Source organism: Arachis hypogaea, chromosome 13 (assembly GCF_003086295.3).
Source record: "Arachis hypogaea cultivar Tifrunner chromosome 13, arahy.Tifrunner.gnm2.J5K5, whole genome shotgun sequence".
NCBI lineage: Eukaryota > Viridiplantae > Streptophyta > Magnoliopsida > Fabales > Fabaceae > Arachis > Arachis hypogaea.
Genome location: NC_092048.1, coordinates 35379821 through 35397207, shown reverse-complemented (window position 1 = coordinate 35397207; position 17387 = coordinate 35379821). Strand labels below are relative to the sequence as shown.

General features: G+C 33.2%; 1 protein-coding gene and 1 long non-coding RNA gene across 17 annotated transcripts; both read right to left on the bottom strand.

Moving 5' to 3' along the window:
* Positions 1-1332: 1332 nt before the first annotated feature.
* Positions 1333-3699, bottom strand: LOC140177931 (uncharacterized). Its single transcript, XR_011869600.1, has 5 exons — positions 3613-3699; positions 2909-2945; positions 2380-2452; positions 2211-2302; positions 1333-1553 (listed from the first exon to the last, which is right to left on the bottom strand). It is a non-coding gene; the product is annotated as an uncharacterized lncRNA (long non-coding RNA).
* A 3216-nt stretch (positions 3700-6915) lies between these two features.
* Positions 6916-16169, bottom strand: LOC112738056 (uncharacterized). Of its 16 annotated transcripts, none has more exons than XM_025788328.3 (7): positions 14317-15033; positions 14059-14221; positions 11820-12154; positions 9641-11461; positions 8106-8697; positions 7560-8032; positions 6916-7477 (listed from the first exon to the last, which is right to left on the bottom strand). In XM_025788328.3, exons 4-7 carry the CDS (start codon positions 11459-11461, stop codon positions 7154-7156), a joined length of 3210 nt encoding a protein of 1069 aa, XP_025644113.1. In that variant the 5' UTR covers positions 11820-12154; positions 14059-14221; positions 14317-15033; the 3' UTR covers positions 6916-7153. The 16 variants fall into 16 exon arrangements, with proteins under 16 accessions (XP_025644113.1, XP_072067830.1, XP_072067825.1 ...); XM_072211729.1 differs by having other exon boundaries at positions 7560-8017; XM_072211724.1 differs by having other exon boundaries at positions 14021-14221; positions 14317-15031.
* Between the last annotated feature and the right edge of the window lie 1218 nt (positions 16170-17387).

Below are 17387 nucleotides of genomic sequence, written 5' to 3'. Positions count from 1 at the left end.
ATTTTATAAGTTTATAATCATTAGTTTGTGGCATAAATTGAAATATAATAATAAAGCAAGCATAAAATAAACATGAAGTGTATCCGTATTGCCTTCCTAAGAATATCTTAGAAAATAAAATTTAATTTTACTAATATGGTCTAAGAAAATTAAAATATCAATAATACTCCTATCACAAAATTGATATATGATCTATATATTTAGATTAGGAATTCAATCTTGAACTGAGAACAAAAGTGAAACATATAAAAAATAAAGCCCAAATCTCTAAACTCAAGCAAAATAAACATTTCATAAATCAAACATTTTCCACAGAACCAAATGAAAGATGCATAGTATAAGGAGAAAATGAAACGAAAAGTTCTCTTGAGACAGATAACAATACAGTGAAGATGCTTGGCATAAAGAAATCATTCACATAGAATTAGGTATAATTAAATAAAGAAATAAAGAAGACGAAAAAAAAAAAAGCTCCAAATAATACACCAAGACTGAGAACAAAGAACAAAAAGACATTTGAGATCTTGGAATGGAAAGAATATAAAATTAAAAAATTTAGAAACTCGTTATGTAATTGGAGATATTTTAGTATTTTCAGCTCCACAAATAACCTCGAAAAAACAAATGAAAAATCAAAACGAACAAAATAAAAATTCAGTAATTTTAACTCAATTGCAATAACATCCCTAGCTTAAAGGCATTCATGGTATGTATTTTGGTTAGGAATTGTCTTTAATTTGAAAGCATGTCATGTGACTAAATAAGTACTACACAATTCGAACAACTAAATGGCATGTGATAAACACATAACAGAATTTATTTATTCGAACAACTAAATAATGTACCTTACCTTCTCCCCCATAAATTTCATCTTTTGCCTATTTGGTAATGGCATGTGATAAATACGTAACATAACTTATATTAGCACACTCAGTAAGAATACCATGTACCGTTTTATGGTGTTTAATGAGTACAAATGAGTACATTGAGTACATTGACATAATTACAATACAAAGTAGTAACATGAATTGATCCCTTATGCAATGCTAAATATCTATCAACCAATTATATAAATCAACATTCTAAATCCTAGTAACAACATATGATGACATCTAAAAAGAAAGATTTCAATCTGGTACCCTTTGTGTGACAACAAAAGGAAATTAGAAAAACAAACTTAATATCCAACAATTCTTAATATAAACCTACTATTTTTCTCATTCAGTAAACTTCTTTTGTTTTCTTCACAGCAGGAATAGATACATTCTCTAAATCAATGAAAATATTTAAATGGCATACTTTCAGCATAATAATCACAAAAAAAAAAAGAGAAAAACCAAGACCTCCTAAAAAGTGAGAAAGTATTTTAAACAGGTTCCAAATAAAAATCGTGATGCACGCCTATATATAAATAATAAGGCACAGAGGTGAAAAATAAAATGAAAAATAACAAAAAACAGAGTAATATGAATGAAGAGTCATACCCAGCACTGGCACCGCCGCCACTGCAAAACCAGAGCGGACCATCAAAAGCAAATCGTCATCCATCACGCCTATCACTCATAACACGTCAGAATAGAGGGAAACAAAATATACATTGATAAAATAAGTATCCAAGAAGATAAAAACCAAAAGATTAGAGAAACAACAGAATAAAATAAAGGAACCCAGCGGTTGAAATTACACCATACAGATTTTTAAAGAATTTTCCACTGTTTTAAAACAATAGTTTTTCGAAATTGAATGCATAAAAGGGCATAATTCAACAGTTAGATATAGAGAGATAAATAGCTCCAATCTGAAGCAAATGGTGAAAAAAAATGACAGAACAGCAACACTTATTAATTATTTAGTTCAACACCCAAGAAAACAGAAGGGAAAAAAATATTCAGACAAGGAAAAAAGAAATAAATAAAAGAGAGAAACAAATAACCATAAGTTTCTTACTAATTTTATTTCATAAGAGAGGTAAACAAAATATGTATTTAGAAAGTAAATAATCAAGAAGATAAAATACCATAAAATCAGAAAACCAGAAAAAAAAACAATAAACCAGTGAATACAATTGCACCCTATAAATACATTAACTTATTTTTACACACATAAACTTTCACATATCATAAAAAGGTAAAATTTATAAACCCACACAAAAGAAAACAAAAGAATAATTCATATAAAAAATAAACAAGTAGTGGTCTTACTTAACTTACCCAAAAGTATTTTATCTCTGAACCCAAAAACTGCTGCACAATTGAAGAAGCAAAAAAAAAAAGGCAACAAGACCAAATTTGCCTCTCAACTCCTGTGTCCAAACCAGCTCCTTTCAATGAGATAAAAATTAGAATAAAGAAATGAAGGAAATAGGTAAGGAAGGGTTACTTTGCGACTTTTTGAAGGCTGGTGTAGGCTTCGAGCACATTGGATTACGTGATTCACAGGATTTTGGATCTCTCTGAAACACAAAATAGAGAAAATCCATCATAAAAAAGGGAAGGAATATCATAGCAACTTGCAACAATCCAGGCGAAAATCAAGACACAATTTTTCACACTTCAACCAGGGAAGCAAAAACAGATCGAAATAACACGAAAGAAAAATGAATATTTTTATCTTAAATTAATAATTAATCTTAAATAATTAGAGAGTTATCTTTATCTAACCAAAGTAATTAAGTACCAAAAATTAGCTAATTACCATGCAATCAAATTAAATATCAATGAAACCCGTTAAACCTTAAAACCCAATGATAAAACAGCACAAGCAATACTAAATTAGTGTTTTGCATCATCCTAATTAAGACACTTGTTTCCTTTTTACTCTAGGAAGATTAGATGCAAATAAAAATGACAAAAATATGGCCCCATAAAAAGAGATAGTTAAGAATGAAGGCAAAATATATCAAACTTACACTGGGGACAAGAACAGGAAGGCAGAAATTATGTTTCCTGAGCAAGACAAAAGAAAGTAATTAAGATCAATGATGATATAGTATATACAATTGAAGTAACTAATTAATTAGAGTATGTGAGAGACCTAAGATGCCGACAACAGTTCAAGTGATTTCTCCTGAGCATGCATATTAATTAAAAGTTTTCAATATACAAACTCTAAAATCACAATGAAACCATCTCATGAAAGCATCATATGATTAAGCCGCAAACAAAAAGTAAACTGCTCCATGTTCATCTAGTTCTTATCAATTCTTTTAAATTATGGAATATAAATTTTTCAGGTTTATTGAATGATAGAAAAATCTCAGCAATTGAGATTTTAATCAAAAGAAAATGCATTAGACTTAAAAGAATGTTAAAATCTAGTAAAGGCTTTGGTGAGAATTGCATACACCTTACTCAAATCACTACCAACCCATCAAATATAAAGTCTAAAAAAATTCATAAAAACATAAGCAATTTTGTCCAATTAATAGATACTGAGAAACAAATATTAATATTCTACGGTAGATGCAATTCCTTTAAAGAGTAATAAGATAAGTTTCAAGAAACCAATTTACAAATATAGTAGACTTTTTTCTCAATAAAATTTACTTGAACGAAGTCATAACATATAAACATATGAAGACAAAAGAATTATTTTATAGAAGATCATACTAACTGTCTGATTTACTTAATTCCATTGGCAACAATGAAAGAGTCTATAGTTTTCCCAAATCTATGAAAAGTTACCACTCCCCAATGTACTTCCTTTGCCTACTTCACCACCTCAATGATCTCTGTAACAATTCCAACTTGGTTGATCTACATTACAATGGGGTATATAAAATGTATGAGCTTTAGAAGTGAATATTACGATATGTACTTTGGTCACCATAGCAATTATCACTATTATAAGACTGGAACTGCATGTATCTCAGTCTTTATAGACTTGATAAAAATCAGGTCAATGGAAAATAAAGAAAAGAAAAAAAACAACAAAGGTCAATCTGTTGAGGTTTGTTTTCTTTCTTAATTTCATGTTCTAATCTCCTTTTAATATATATTTTTTTAAGTCACAAACTTACAGCAGAATCAGAAATTGCATCAAAGATTATATGTAAATTTAACAAAACAGTAAGTTCATACTTGCGCTTCTATGTCGTGATTTTTAATGGCAATGGAAGAACAAAAAGAAAAAGCAGCAAAAAATCAATTAAAAAAATGAACTTATCAACAGAGGTAGTAGCTATTACCATGAAATTGAAGTTTGAATGAAGGAAAGCGTTGCAGCCGCAGTGGTTTGTTCATTGCTTATGTAGACATTGGGTTCATCACTTCTTCCTACAATCTTACAGCGTACATCACAGCAAAGAGTAACTTCTGGGTTCTGTCTAATTGGCTGTTTTTGGACTTTGCTCTGTATTTATAATTATCGTAACAATTAAATTAAATTTATGCACGTTTAAAGATTGACAAAAACAAATGCATAAGTAAAATACTATAGAAATCCATGTCAGAGGAAGAACAGCAATAAAAAAAATAACAAAATAGCAATTAAAAAAAATTAATTTATCAAAAATAGCTCATGCAACAGTGTTTTAATATGGGTAAAAAACTTGTAAACTCTATCTTCTAATTTATTGCATAAAGAAGCAACTTTTTTCAAACTCTGGATATCCAAACATCTTTATTAACGAAATATGATTAATTTTATGAAGAAAAAGTGAGAACAATTTTGAACTAAACAAAGGAACCCCATCAAAGTCCATTTAAAAAAGAGCGTTACATGCATACTCTAGTATTACTCTCTCAATGCGTTTTGCATTAAACATCAAGAAATCATCTCCAACTAACTGCACAATATTGCAATGAGTAGAAACCATTCAAATAATTGTTAAAAACTTCTAATTTGTATGCTTATTCAGTATGACTATATTTTTTGAATTTCTTTTACTATGTGCAGGAAGTTGAAGTTCACGGCCAAAAGATACCACTGGTATTTTTCTAAGAGATGAAGATTCCTGCAAAAAATCAGAACAAAACCTTTAAACATAAATTTCTTAAGTCCGTATGTTGGTTCCAGCTCAAATGATTGACCACAAAAAAGTTTCAAATATTTCCAAACCTAAATCCTTTTCTTAAAATCAAATCCAGCTGATATAAAAGCATGGCCTTTGTTTATTTGTTTTGAGTTAAAAAAAATATATGGAAACAGCAACGGAAACGAATTACTTTTATAGACTCATCGTTCTCAACTTCCTTCCTCATCATGGATATACCTATCTGACAACATGCAAAAGAATAACATAATGCTTTTGCAGTATTTTTCTATTGACTAAATTAAAAATTTAAATTAATCATTCAAAGGCATAAAAAATCTTTATGAGTACCTAACAAACTTGTTTTCATAATGGTATTACCTAGTCTTTAGGCAATCTGTATAATAATATATAATTCCAATATCCACCCCCCAATGCACAAACAGGAATGTCAAGAACAGCAGGATTTGGAACATTGAGCAACTGCAAAACACAATAATAGATTAAGTTATGGTAAGATTAGGATTGTATGATAAAAGATAAGCTCAACTTATTTGCAAAAGTCACTTGATATACTGGAGGAATGATCAAATATATAAATCTAAACTTAGAAAATCTCCAAGATATGTAATAACTCTTAAGGGATAATATCAAAATACTTATACCAACAGTAAGAACACACAACTTCGACAACATAATAGGACACATGTTAAGAAAGGTGGGGAAAAAATAAAAGGGGTACGAATTCTTTTTTCCTCTATTTTTCCTCTGTTTTCTTATATTGTTGTCGGGGTTAGAGTGTACCATGGTAAGAAAAGATTTTGAGGAGCCTCCCAATAAGCTTCCTACCTATTAGTGTTGATAACCTTATCTTATAGAGTATTTACCCAAATTGGTCCCCAAAGAATTTTGAAGTGGACGTTTTGGTCCCCAACAAAATTTAATTATGTAATTAGTCCCCAACTTTTGTAAACGTCCGTCATTTTAGTCCTTTTGTTGGTTTTTTCCGTGAAATTCTAACGGTAGAGTCCAACGTGTCATGTTAATGTGTTGAGTCAGCTGTTAAATGCCACATGGGATGAAAGACAAAATAGTCCCTAGAAATACAACTACAGATTTGTTCTTGTATGATGCCCTAAATCCTAAAACAATGGTGTGAAGGTCATAATCATCCTCGTGTGCTACTCTGAAAACGTGTAACCATGGCAAGTGGAGGGAATTCAACAAGTTCTTATTGTCAACGAGTTATTAGAGGTAGCGGAGATGGTAGTGCTAGCAGTGCTTCAGGTGGCCCCAAATTTGGAATTGCAAGAAGGGAGAATCCAAGATGCCACTGTGGAGCTTATGCCATTGTTGTGGAATCTGGAACAGATAAGAACCCAAGAAGACCTTTCTTTGGTTGTCCTTATTATAGGGTAAGAAACGTTGGGTATGGTATTTTCTTTATGCATTGTTAAATTCATGGGTTAACTCTGATTTTGTGCATTTTCCCCTTCAATGTAGGAGAATCTTCCACACTGTAAATTTTTTATATGGTTTGACAAAATTTTTTCCCATGAAATGCAAGATAGCCAGCATAATGTTGTACTGGAAGAGAGGGTGAAGAAGTTGAAAGATTTGGTAGATGAATTAGAGAAGAAGACTAAGAATATAAGTAAAAGGAGGGAGTGGAGCAGTCATTGGAAAAATGTGTTCTTTTTCATGCTAGGTTTTTTGGTTTGTATTTTTTTAGGAAAGATATAGTTAGGTAGGAAAAGAAGGGAATTAAGTGCTTATTATGTATGGATATATTGTAATTGAATAATTGATCAAAGTGTAATTGCTAATATTATAGTCTGTCAGAATTGTGTAATGAAATTTCCTTTGCCAAATATTAGAATCATATGCATTCACAAAAATAATGTTTCAAAAACCTGATTTAATACAAATCACATCACTCATAATTATCAAAATAGTCTAATAACCATAATTTCATATATTTGAAATCAAGCATCAAAGTTCTAAATATTCCAACAAAAAACTTACTCCTAGCTAGTTTATATCTGTTGCTAGCATCAAAGATACATTCCAAAAGCATAGCTCAAAGTTGCATAAATGCACTACATAACCATAATCTGTTACAAAAGGGTCTTAATAAACTAAACAACATAACTACAATCAGCATGATATCATAGAGCAATATCATTTCTTCTTTTGGAGGTTGAGTCCTGGTGTAGGCATGAACTTGAATATTCTGGCAGCAGTTCCAGAGCTTGTAGCAGCAACTGTTTCCGGAGAGATTCTTGGTATCTGATTCGGATGGAGTGACCTAGGCACTGGAGCAAATGGGGCTGTAGGTGGAGGAGTTAAAGTTGGTGGAGGTAAAGGTCTTGGAGCCGAAACAAGCTTCATAGGAGGTGTTGGGGCAGTGACTGGAGCTACATGAGGTCTCAGAATTTGTTGTTTAGGTCTTGGAGGCCTAAAACTTGTTGATGCAACTTGGTTGGATGAGTTAGTAGTTTGCTCCTAACACAAGACAAAGTAACAAAACAAGTAAGTACATGAATGGCATACAAAGCATCGAATATAATCCAATTTAGAAAGGTACCTGTGGCTGTGGTTGAGGGGCTGAGAGGGTTACTTGTACTTCTTCCTGTGACCCTGCTGCAATGGTGGATCCATTTCCATTACCCTTTTTTTTACCTTTATTCTTTGGTGGGGGTTTAGGCCTTGGTGGTCCCTTGCATGTTTTTGCATTGTGGCCAGATTCGCCACATTTTTGACAGGTAACCTTGAATGTTCGTCGTCCTTTTGTTCCATCACGCACGTCTTCAACAGGGTCCGCCTTCCTTTTTTTCTTCGTGGGGCGGCCTGCAGGTCTCCTAATGATGGGTGGCTCTGGAGATAGTAGTCCAGTCTTCACCCAATACTCTTCTGAGTTGACAGGTTTCATGACATGCTCATAGGTTGCTCTAAATGCATCCATCTTTAGCCAAGGATGCACATATAGTTCTGGCCTATCACACCTCTTTTGAATAGCTGCTAATGCATGAACACATGGTATTCCTACAAAAGAATTAACTAGCATTGACTTTAATACAGCAGAATGCATATCTTAAACTCATGTAAGTCAAATACAATATGTTATGACTACCTGTCAGTTGCCACATATTGCAGGTACAAGTATGCCTTCCAAGATTAACACCAACCTTCTTTGAATGTGTCTGCACCTCAAACACGTTACGATCATTGTCACCAGTCCATTGAGCCGTCCAGAATTTAGTATCCTTCATAAGGTCCTCCAATTTCCTTTGCTGAACTGGTGCCAGTACTCCAGTGTAGGTGCTTAGAATCTTCTTGTGTTTTACCATTCTCCTCATCAAGTAGCAACGAAGCTCCTCCAACATGGTGAGAATAGGCTTTCCCCTATAGTGGTTAATTTTGGCGTTCCAGACCTCACTCATGTTGTTGGTCACGTTGTCAAGTTTTGGCCAATGACTAAAATAAGATTTGGTCCAGCAAGAAGGTTGAAACTTTGCAAGATATGCCCATGCTTCTTCGTTCATCCTCTTTAGCCTCTGCATATGATGTTGGAACTCTGCATCTGTACTACTCTTTGCACATGCCCACACTATATTTTTTAGTTGTTTATCCTTGAACTTCCCAATAAAATTCTTCCAAATGTGTCTTACACAATTCCTGTGGTGTGCATTTGGCATCACCTCATGCAAAGCAGGCAGTAAACCCTGAAGAAGGCATCAAAATGAACAAACACATATACAGACTTTTTTAATAAAATCATAGATCAGACAGTAAGATCCCCAAAAAATTTATTTATCAGACAAATAAGCCCCTAAGTAAATTATTTATCAGACAGATTAGTCCTTAGTAATATAATTTGACAGTCATCTAGACCCTTTCATCCACCCGAAACCTTATTAGAACACTATTTCATATTAACTTCACCTAAATTCAATTCAAATATAATGACATCAATTCAAATTTAATTACTACAAATAGTACAATTCAAATAAAAGACAAGAGCATAAGAGACTTATAATCAATTACACTAATTCAAATGTCACGCATTCCACTAATAATATTTGCCAATAATATCACATGAACAGTAACATGCTCTTTATATAACATGAATAGTAACATGCTATTGTACATGCTCTTTATATAACATGAACAGTAACATGCAATTATAACATGAATAGTAACATGCTATTATATTATGCAACAATGTACATGATATTATTAGGTGAAGAAGTAACATGCTCTTTATATATGCCAATAATATCACATTAATAGAAACACACTTTTTTGTATGGCACGCTTCCTCATCCAATAAATATGCAACAATATAAAGATTAGCTTGAGACATGATTATATATACGCAGAAAACAAAGTGGAAAAATTAATTTACGACCAAATTTCAGTATAACTTGTGATATTGAAATAAAAGAAGCAGTATTAATTATTAACCAACCAGATTTTAGGATAGAAGAGAAAATACAAGTAAGCGTTAACATTCACAAATATAATCACAGTAAGCATTAACAACAATTATAACAATTCTATGCAACTATTATAACAACAATTCAATTCAAATGCAACCACACCAACCCAAATTTAATCACAGCAAGTAAAATAAAGTCAAATACAATCAGTGCAATGGTTATTTACCTTTTGTTGATCCGAGATAAAATTCCATTCTTCTGTTGAGCAGTTACCAATATCTTCTTGAAGAAGTTGTAAAAACCACTTCCAACTTTGTTTTGTTTCACTGTCAACCACCGCATAGGCAATCACATAGAAGTGATTGTTTGCATCTTGAGCTACAGCAGACAACAATTGCCCCCCATAATATCCTTTCAAGTGACATCCATCCAACCCAATCAGTGGTCTGCAACCAGCCTTAAACCCCCTTTTACACCCTTCCAGACAAATATACAGTTTGCTAAACAATGGCGGTGAACCAGGAATTGTGGGGGTTGTTTCCAGCAATGCAGTGCTGCTAGGATTACTTCTGTGTATTTCAGTGAGATAATCTCTCAACTTTCCATACTGAGCCCTCTCATTCCCAACATACCTTTCCCTAGCAACCCTTAAAGCTCTATAAATCATCTTGTCACTGCACACCACATTAAAGTCTATCTTAATATGATCAAAAGCTTCGCCATGAGTCATGTGAGGTTGGGTCAATAACCTCTTCTCTAATTTATCAGCCACCCATTTCTGATCAGCCATGTTAGACCCGAATTCCCTAGCACAAGTATGTTTAGGCTCATACGTCTTAATCTGGTAGCACCCTCTAGCACTATTCCAGGCACAATAAATCAGCCAGGGACATTCATTATCATCACTGCTAGGGACAATAGCAGTTCCATTCTCTCCAGAATTATCCACTTCTGCAGCATCAGTCTCTTTCCTTTTAGCCTTACATTTAGCCTTGAACTTTGCCTTTGCAATCATAGCCTTCTCTTCCCCACTTGCACACTTGCATCTAACTCTTCTATTATCATTTTTAGCATAAAAAATCCTCCTTCCTTCAGCAATAGTATAGTCCTTTAAGGCATGCTTGAATTGATCCAATGTGGCAAACTCCATGTTCAATTGGAGTTGAACATCACCAAAGTCTGCTTCCTCATTGAATTGGGGCCAATCAAAATCATCTCCCTCATTGTCTGATGATTGAGGTGTATCAAACCCCTCTGACTCAAATCCTAAACCATCAGACTCATCACTAAAGATATCATCCCCTTCCTCTGCTATACCCGGTCCAACACCAAATTCTGACCTACCAGTAGTAGGACTAGGCCTAGCAGTAGGAGTAGGCCCAACAGTTATATTGGGCCCATATTTGTCATTGGGCCTAGTAGTCTGTTTAGGCCCACCTTTCTTCCTTGCATTATCCTTTTTTCCAACAGCTTTCTTTTTACCCTTCTTATCTCTGTTGCCACCTTTTCTCTTTGTTTTCTTCATGAGTTCTTCATCTTCAAAGCTATCATAGCTATCATCGGTGTCATCCTCAAATCCTGGAGGTGGGGGTTTATACGCCTCGTCTTCAGCACTTTCATAGCTATCATAGCTATCGTTGTCAGAAATTGGTTCATCAGACAAGACCTCGGCCTCACTATGCTCATCAGTATCATCGCTATCCTCAAAATCAACATCTTCCATAATTGGATGATCAAAGAACAGACACAATTCATCCGTCTCTCTGTCCTCCCTCTTTTTGTCACACATCTCTCTGATTTCCTTATCTCCATATATAGGATGTAGGCCTGCTTCATAACTAGGAGCTGTTGGGTCATACCAATACATCTTTTTGTATGCATGGTAGCCAAGTTCTTCAAACATTTTCTTCAAATCAAAATAATTCACTAAATCAAGATCCAAAGGAGGAAATCTCTTTACATTCCCATTAATGTAAAGTAGTTCACCCTTGTTATCTTTGACAAAACTCCCCCCATGTTGAAAGACAGGGATAACCCAATCAGTCATCTGTAATCCATAAACATGGAATAAAATGTCAAAACCAGAACACAAACTTATACAGAGCAATTTCATATTAAACAACAACTGCTCAAACTTTAATTTCCTAATTGTGATAACTAGATTAATTAATGTATAAAGTGTATTTACCACAAAATATTGAATCTTTTTAATGTTAAACTCATATATGCATGCATTACGTCACTTATCAGTAACTGATTTTCATAATAATGAAGAACTTAAAAACACTTTCTTCAGTAACTAATTTCTATTGCCAGAAACAGATACACAAGGTAAACACATTCGAACAATTGCAACGATGATCAACTATACCATCCGCATCATAATAGAGAAAAGATATACTAACCTGACCGGTGAAGACCGATAGACCGGCAAAACCTTCTTCTACAATAACTTCGTTTGGTACAAAGTCTTGAGTCAACAATGTCAGCGAGGTCGTCGGAAGACTGACTACCGATTCACGTGGTGGTGGCTTTCTTTGTAAAACCTAGGGGAAGAGAGGGTGCTGGTTGTAATTTCGTTTTGGGGGAGGAAGACAAAAATGGACCTTTAAAACCACTCAGCTAACGAAACGACACACACCCTTATGTCCTACTCCCAAAACGACGCGTTTAGCATCATTCAGAATAGGGACCAATTTGTCTTGATTGAACATGTGGCACTTAACGGCTGACTCATCACCTGAACGTGACACGTTGGACTCTACCGTTAGAATTTCACGGAAAAAACCAACAAAAGGACTAAAATGACGGACGTTTACAAAAGTTGGGGACTAATTACATAATTAAATTTTGTTGGGGACCAAAACGTCCACTTAAAAATTCTTTGGGGACCAATTTGGGTAAATACTCTATCTTATATTAGACCAAGAGTACAACCAATCATTTCAATTAGAAACCACAAAGAAAGATCTAAATTGAAGCTCATAGCAGCATAGACAACAACCCAAAATATAGACACATATGAATGAAGAATAAGTTATCAGATTTAGAGTTGAAGTCTAAATTGACCAAATAAAAAGAAACCACTGTAAGTTTGTTAATAAAGCCAAATTTAAATTTGCATTTTGTAAATAAAGTCAGAATATTATTTGAGAAAATAGAATCCAGAATATCACTAATTATCTGATCCAACCTAACAAACAATACTTGAATATAGTAAAATTAGGCCAAATTCTTTGCAAGCTTTCAGCATCAATTTGTAACAAAAACCATAAAGTAATAGAAGCACTTAAAAAAATACAAAAAAATAGTGAACAGAAGCTCCAAAACAAATGCTCGCATAAAAGGACTGAAAGCTAGAATGTAACAAAGCAATTAAGGACTGAAAGGAGCTGTAACAACAGAGCAGTAAAAGAACCAGAAGCTAGTCATTCATCCCTCTTACACCAGATTAATTAACAAATTTCTTAAACTACAACTTGAGGTGTATGAAAGCCTTTCAATCAGAACCCTGCAAGAGTCTTCAAATTTGAGTTTAATAGTTGAACATTTAAACTATACTAAACATACTCAACTTTCACCTCCAATTGGTTGCATCTCAATATCATTCCAGAATTAAAAATTATAAAGTCTCAAAGTTACTGACTTAGAAAACAAAACCTGACTTTTACTGCATAATACATCTTACTTTAAAAATCCAAATCTTTAAAACCACAACTCTAACAATTCTAAATTCTTTTGAAATTAAAGTGTTAGAACCAGAGCTTCATTTAAAATTGGTTCCATTTAAAAATGCAAACTGGAGAATTTCTAATAGAGGAAACAAGTTGCTGCTGTGTTAAACGTTCTGCAGAAAAACCAGATTTGACATCCATAATTCAAAAATTCACCATAAATCATAAACTTAATGAAAAAGTCTCAAATTCAGCAGTCTAGCTCCCTATATTCCCAAGCTTAATCCGGACTTGGTCCCACGCAATTCCGATAATCACAGAATTAGTTGTAGTTTTTCAAAGTTGCTGACTCGGTATAGAAATTACGCAGAAAATCAGATTTTAGAATTCAACTTTGAAAAATCATAACTAATTCTCTAGTTGATACGAAACCTTCAAAATTGAGTTTTCACAATTACACTTAATATAATTTACTTAACACTTAAATTCTTATCATTTCAGTCACTATAGAGTCACTGATTCACTTTCAAAGTTGCCGTTTATTTTCAAGAGAACCTGATTTTCAGCAAACCATTTAGTATTCAAAACCCAACCCTTCAATACCCCTCAAAACCAATTCCAAATCAACCACCAACCAAGCTCATTATCATTACAATATACCAAATATCAGCTCAACAGCAACAAATCCAACATAACCCATTAAAATTCAGTAATTCTGAACAATAAGTCATCAAACAATTCCCAATCTACATAATCAATCAATATCACCAATCAACAATTCCAAATCACAATCTCAACCATTCCAATCACAATTTCAGCCACAATTCAATATTCACATAATCAACCAATTAATCACAGCTATTAAATCTATTTGCAGTTATTCAATAAACCTTGTAGGCATTCTTAAATTAAAATCGTTTTAAACCCCCTACCTCGATGTCGCAATCGCATACTTTAACGTAACAAATACCTTCTCTTTTAGTGTCAGGGCAGTAGCGGTAACTGTCACACAACCAGAACGGCAACAATACCAGCCTTCGCAACTTTGACCATGGTTGCAGTAAAATAGAGGATTTAAATTGAGTAGGAATCAAAAGCAATTTTCAGCCCTAGGATTCAAGACAAAGCAAGGACTAAAATAGAATTAAAATCAGAACATGGCTACCATAGCAGTAACAAAACAAAACAAGTAAATGGATCAATCCTAAGGAAAAGATCAGACCAGTACCCAGATAACAAAATCATAATCAGCAATGGCTTCAACCGTCCTATGGCAGCACCAGCGACAACAGAAAACGGCCTCCTCTCCTTTCCGGTTCGTGATTCCAGTGGCAGCAATGATCTTGAACCCAACAAACAACAACGGCAGTGGCGTTTTCTCAGATTCCAAAACCCATAAGCAGAAACAAAACTGGCGGGCCTTCCTCCTCCAGCGGCGGCTTGGCGAGACGCGGCAGCAGCAGAGTGCGACAACGGCGGTGCTGCAGCTCAGTAACGGCGATGCGGTGGCAGCTCGCGAGGATGGCGACGGCAACCCGCGGCGCTGCCGGCAACAAGGCTGGTCGTGGGCTTCTCTTCGTGTGTCTCTCTCTCTCTCTTCGCGATTCTGTCCCATCGACGACGGCTTGTGAACGGATCGGCAGTAACGCAAGCTTGTGGGTCCATGGACGGGACGGCGCCGTGAAGCAGCTCGACGGCGAGCTCCAGGGCGGCGACGGTGACGGCAGACAGCATCTATTCTCTCTTGGATGCAAGCTCTCTCCTCTCCACCCTTCACGCTTGACAGCGACGGTGACGGCGGCGAGGCCCCAGCCAGCGCCGTCTCCCTTCTCTTCCCTCTTTCTCCCTGTTTCCCCCTTTCTTAAATTTGTATGCATTTGCTATGAAGGAGGTTGAGGCTGCGGCTGTTAGGGTTAGGAACTGGGGAAATTAGGGTTCTGACTTAATTTTAGGAATTAGGGTTAGAAATTAAAATTTTATAAAAAATTATAGATAGATATGAATAGATATTTTGATAAAATTGAAGGGTAGAATAATTTTAAAATTAAATATACTCTCTTAAAAATATTTAAGAACATTATTTATCAACATATTGCTAAGTTGAATTAATTATTTTTAATTTAAATTAAAAAAATAAGCATATTAATCACATTTTTATAAAATGCAGTTTAAACTCAATATTTAATGATTCAAATTAAATGATATAACTTTTTATTATTTTTCTATTACCGAAACTTTAATTTTAATTTACAAAATATCTAATTATAATAAAAATTGTACATAAATATTAACTTACTTAAACTTAAAGTATTTATAAAAATCAATTTAATCATTCCTAATAAGTTAATCTCTAAGAGCTCAAACTAATAAAATAAACCATAATTTATCCATAATAAAAATTTCTTAAATTAAGTTATATATTACTTCTATTACTAAATCTTAATTTCAAATTATATGAAATAACAATTATAAAATTACACAAGAGTATTAATTAACATAACTCCAAATATTAATAAAACTAATTTAATTACCCTTAATTAATTAATTTATAAGATAAGATATCAAATTAATAAAATAAATCGTAACTTTTTCATGATAAAAGTTACTTAAATTAAATCATACAATCCTTCCTTATTTTTCAATTACTAAAATTATACAAAATATTCCAATATAATAAAATTACTTAAGAATATTAATTGATTCAAAATAAAGTTATCTCCGAATCTATTTAATTATTTCTAATAAAATAATTTCTAAAATTATAAAGTTTTAAACTTAATAAAATAAAATCACAATTTATTTATGATTATATTTTCAAAAATGTGGGATGTTACATTCTATCCAACTTACAAAAATTTTTGCCCTCGAAAATTGATATAAGTTGAAGAAAAGATTTATATTCACATCCCTTTTTGAATATTTTAAAGGTTCCAAGAAAATCATATCACATAAACATAGAAGAAAATATATTAGATGATGCAAAAGTTGATAAAAGTAATTTGATGCAAACCAAATTTCAAAATCTAAAATTAAATAGGCACAATGTTCGTTTAGAACTCTTAATAAAGCATGATCACTTCCTCTTATTGCCTCAAAACTCCACAACTCCTTATAACTTCATAGATTGACCATATTCACTTTCCGTACACACAAATCGTGTCCCTAAGAACTAGCGCATATAAGGAATACGAAACATGAGAAGAGAAAGACAAACGGCACGAAAGGTTTATGCGAGAAATTGGAAGAATACTCAAGTTCACAGTTGGACAAAGGTGGTATTTCGCAAGGATTTGAAGGAATACGTGAGATTACCAAACAACAAGAATATATATATATATATATATATGCAACAAAATGTAGCATAAAGCGGGTTAATTCAAAGATTAGGAAGAAATTTTGAATCAAACAGTTTCAATATGAACATCATTAGGAAAAATAGTACAACAATTTAGAACAACTTCAATTTGAAATAGAGGGAATTAGTTTATTTTTCTCAAAAAAAAATTTTTAAATCCAACATTTTCCAAAAGTACTAAACTATTGTGTAGAAGCATATTAGAAGTCTTACAGCGGATTGAAGGGGATCAGAATGTGCAAAGTTTTTAGCTTAATGACAATGTAACTTCATTATTTAGCTTATAGATGTTTAGATGATATTGTATTGTAAACCATGTCCACCTGGTATAATGGTGTATTATTCTCCATTGTTTTTCCTTCACTTTGATTTCTGTTGCATTGCTGATAGAGTTGAGCATGCAAAATGTGCAGGAACTTTGTATTATGTTGTGGTCGTACTTTTCTAGTTTTCTGTAAAGAGAAATGTTGTAAAATTAGCTATAAAAGATGTTATGTGACGATTGTACAAGATTTCTAAATTCAAAATCACGTTTATATCTATTAAATGATGATTCTTGAATATTTGTAAATTACTGTATTCGACTATTTGTTTAAAAATGACCAACTAGAAACATATAAGAAAAATAATAAATAAATTTGATAATGATTAAAATTACATGAGTGGATCTAATTATTCGGAATAAATAGTTATTTTAAAATACCAGTTTTTTATTTTCTGTACTTTTTGGTTCTTTAGACAAATATTTTGACAAGCGAGTACAACATATATCATTATGAATGTTTAAACTAAGATGTTTACTATAAAGATATACCATGACACTTTCACGTTGTAGGTACCACAATAGCGTGGCAAATGATGGAACGAAATTGATTAAACATCACGAAGGGAGTGTTTTGGAAATGTTAAATGATAACCTAGAAAGCAGAAAGTGTAACTGCAAG

What these genes read in the sequence shown, in the direction of transcription:
- LOC112738056 (XM_025788325.3), bottom strand. Translation starts at nt 14,703, where the DNA reads ATGGGACAGAATCGCGAAGAGAGAGAGAGAGACACACGAAGAGAAGCC. An exon ending in TTATCTCGGATCAACAAAAG is followed by an intron (nt 8,698 to 9,640) that starts GTAAATAACCAT and finishes TGCCTTCTTCAG; the next exon opens with GGTTTACTGCCTGCTTTGCA. An exon ending in CAATATGTGGCAACTGACAG is followed by an intron (nt 8,033 to 8,105) that starts GTAGTCATAACA and finishes AGTCAATGCTAG; the next exon opens with TTAATTCTTTTGTAGGAATA.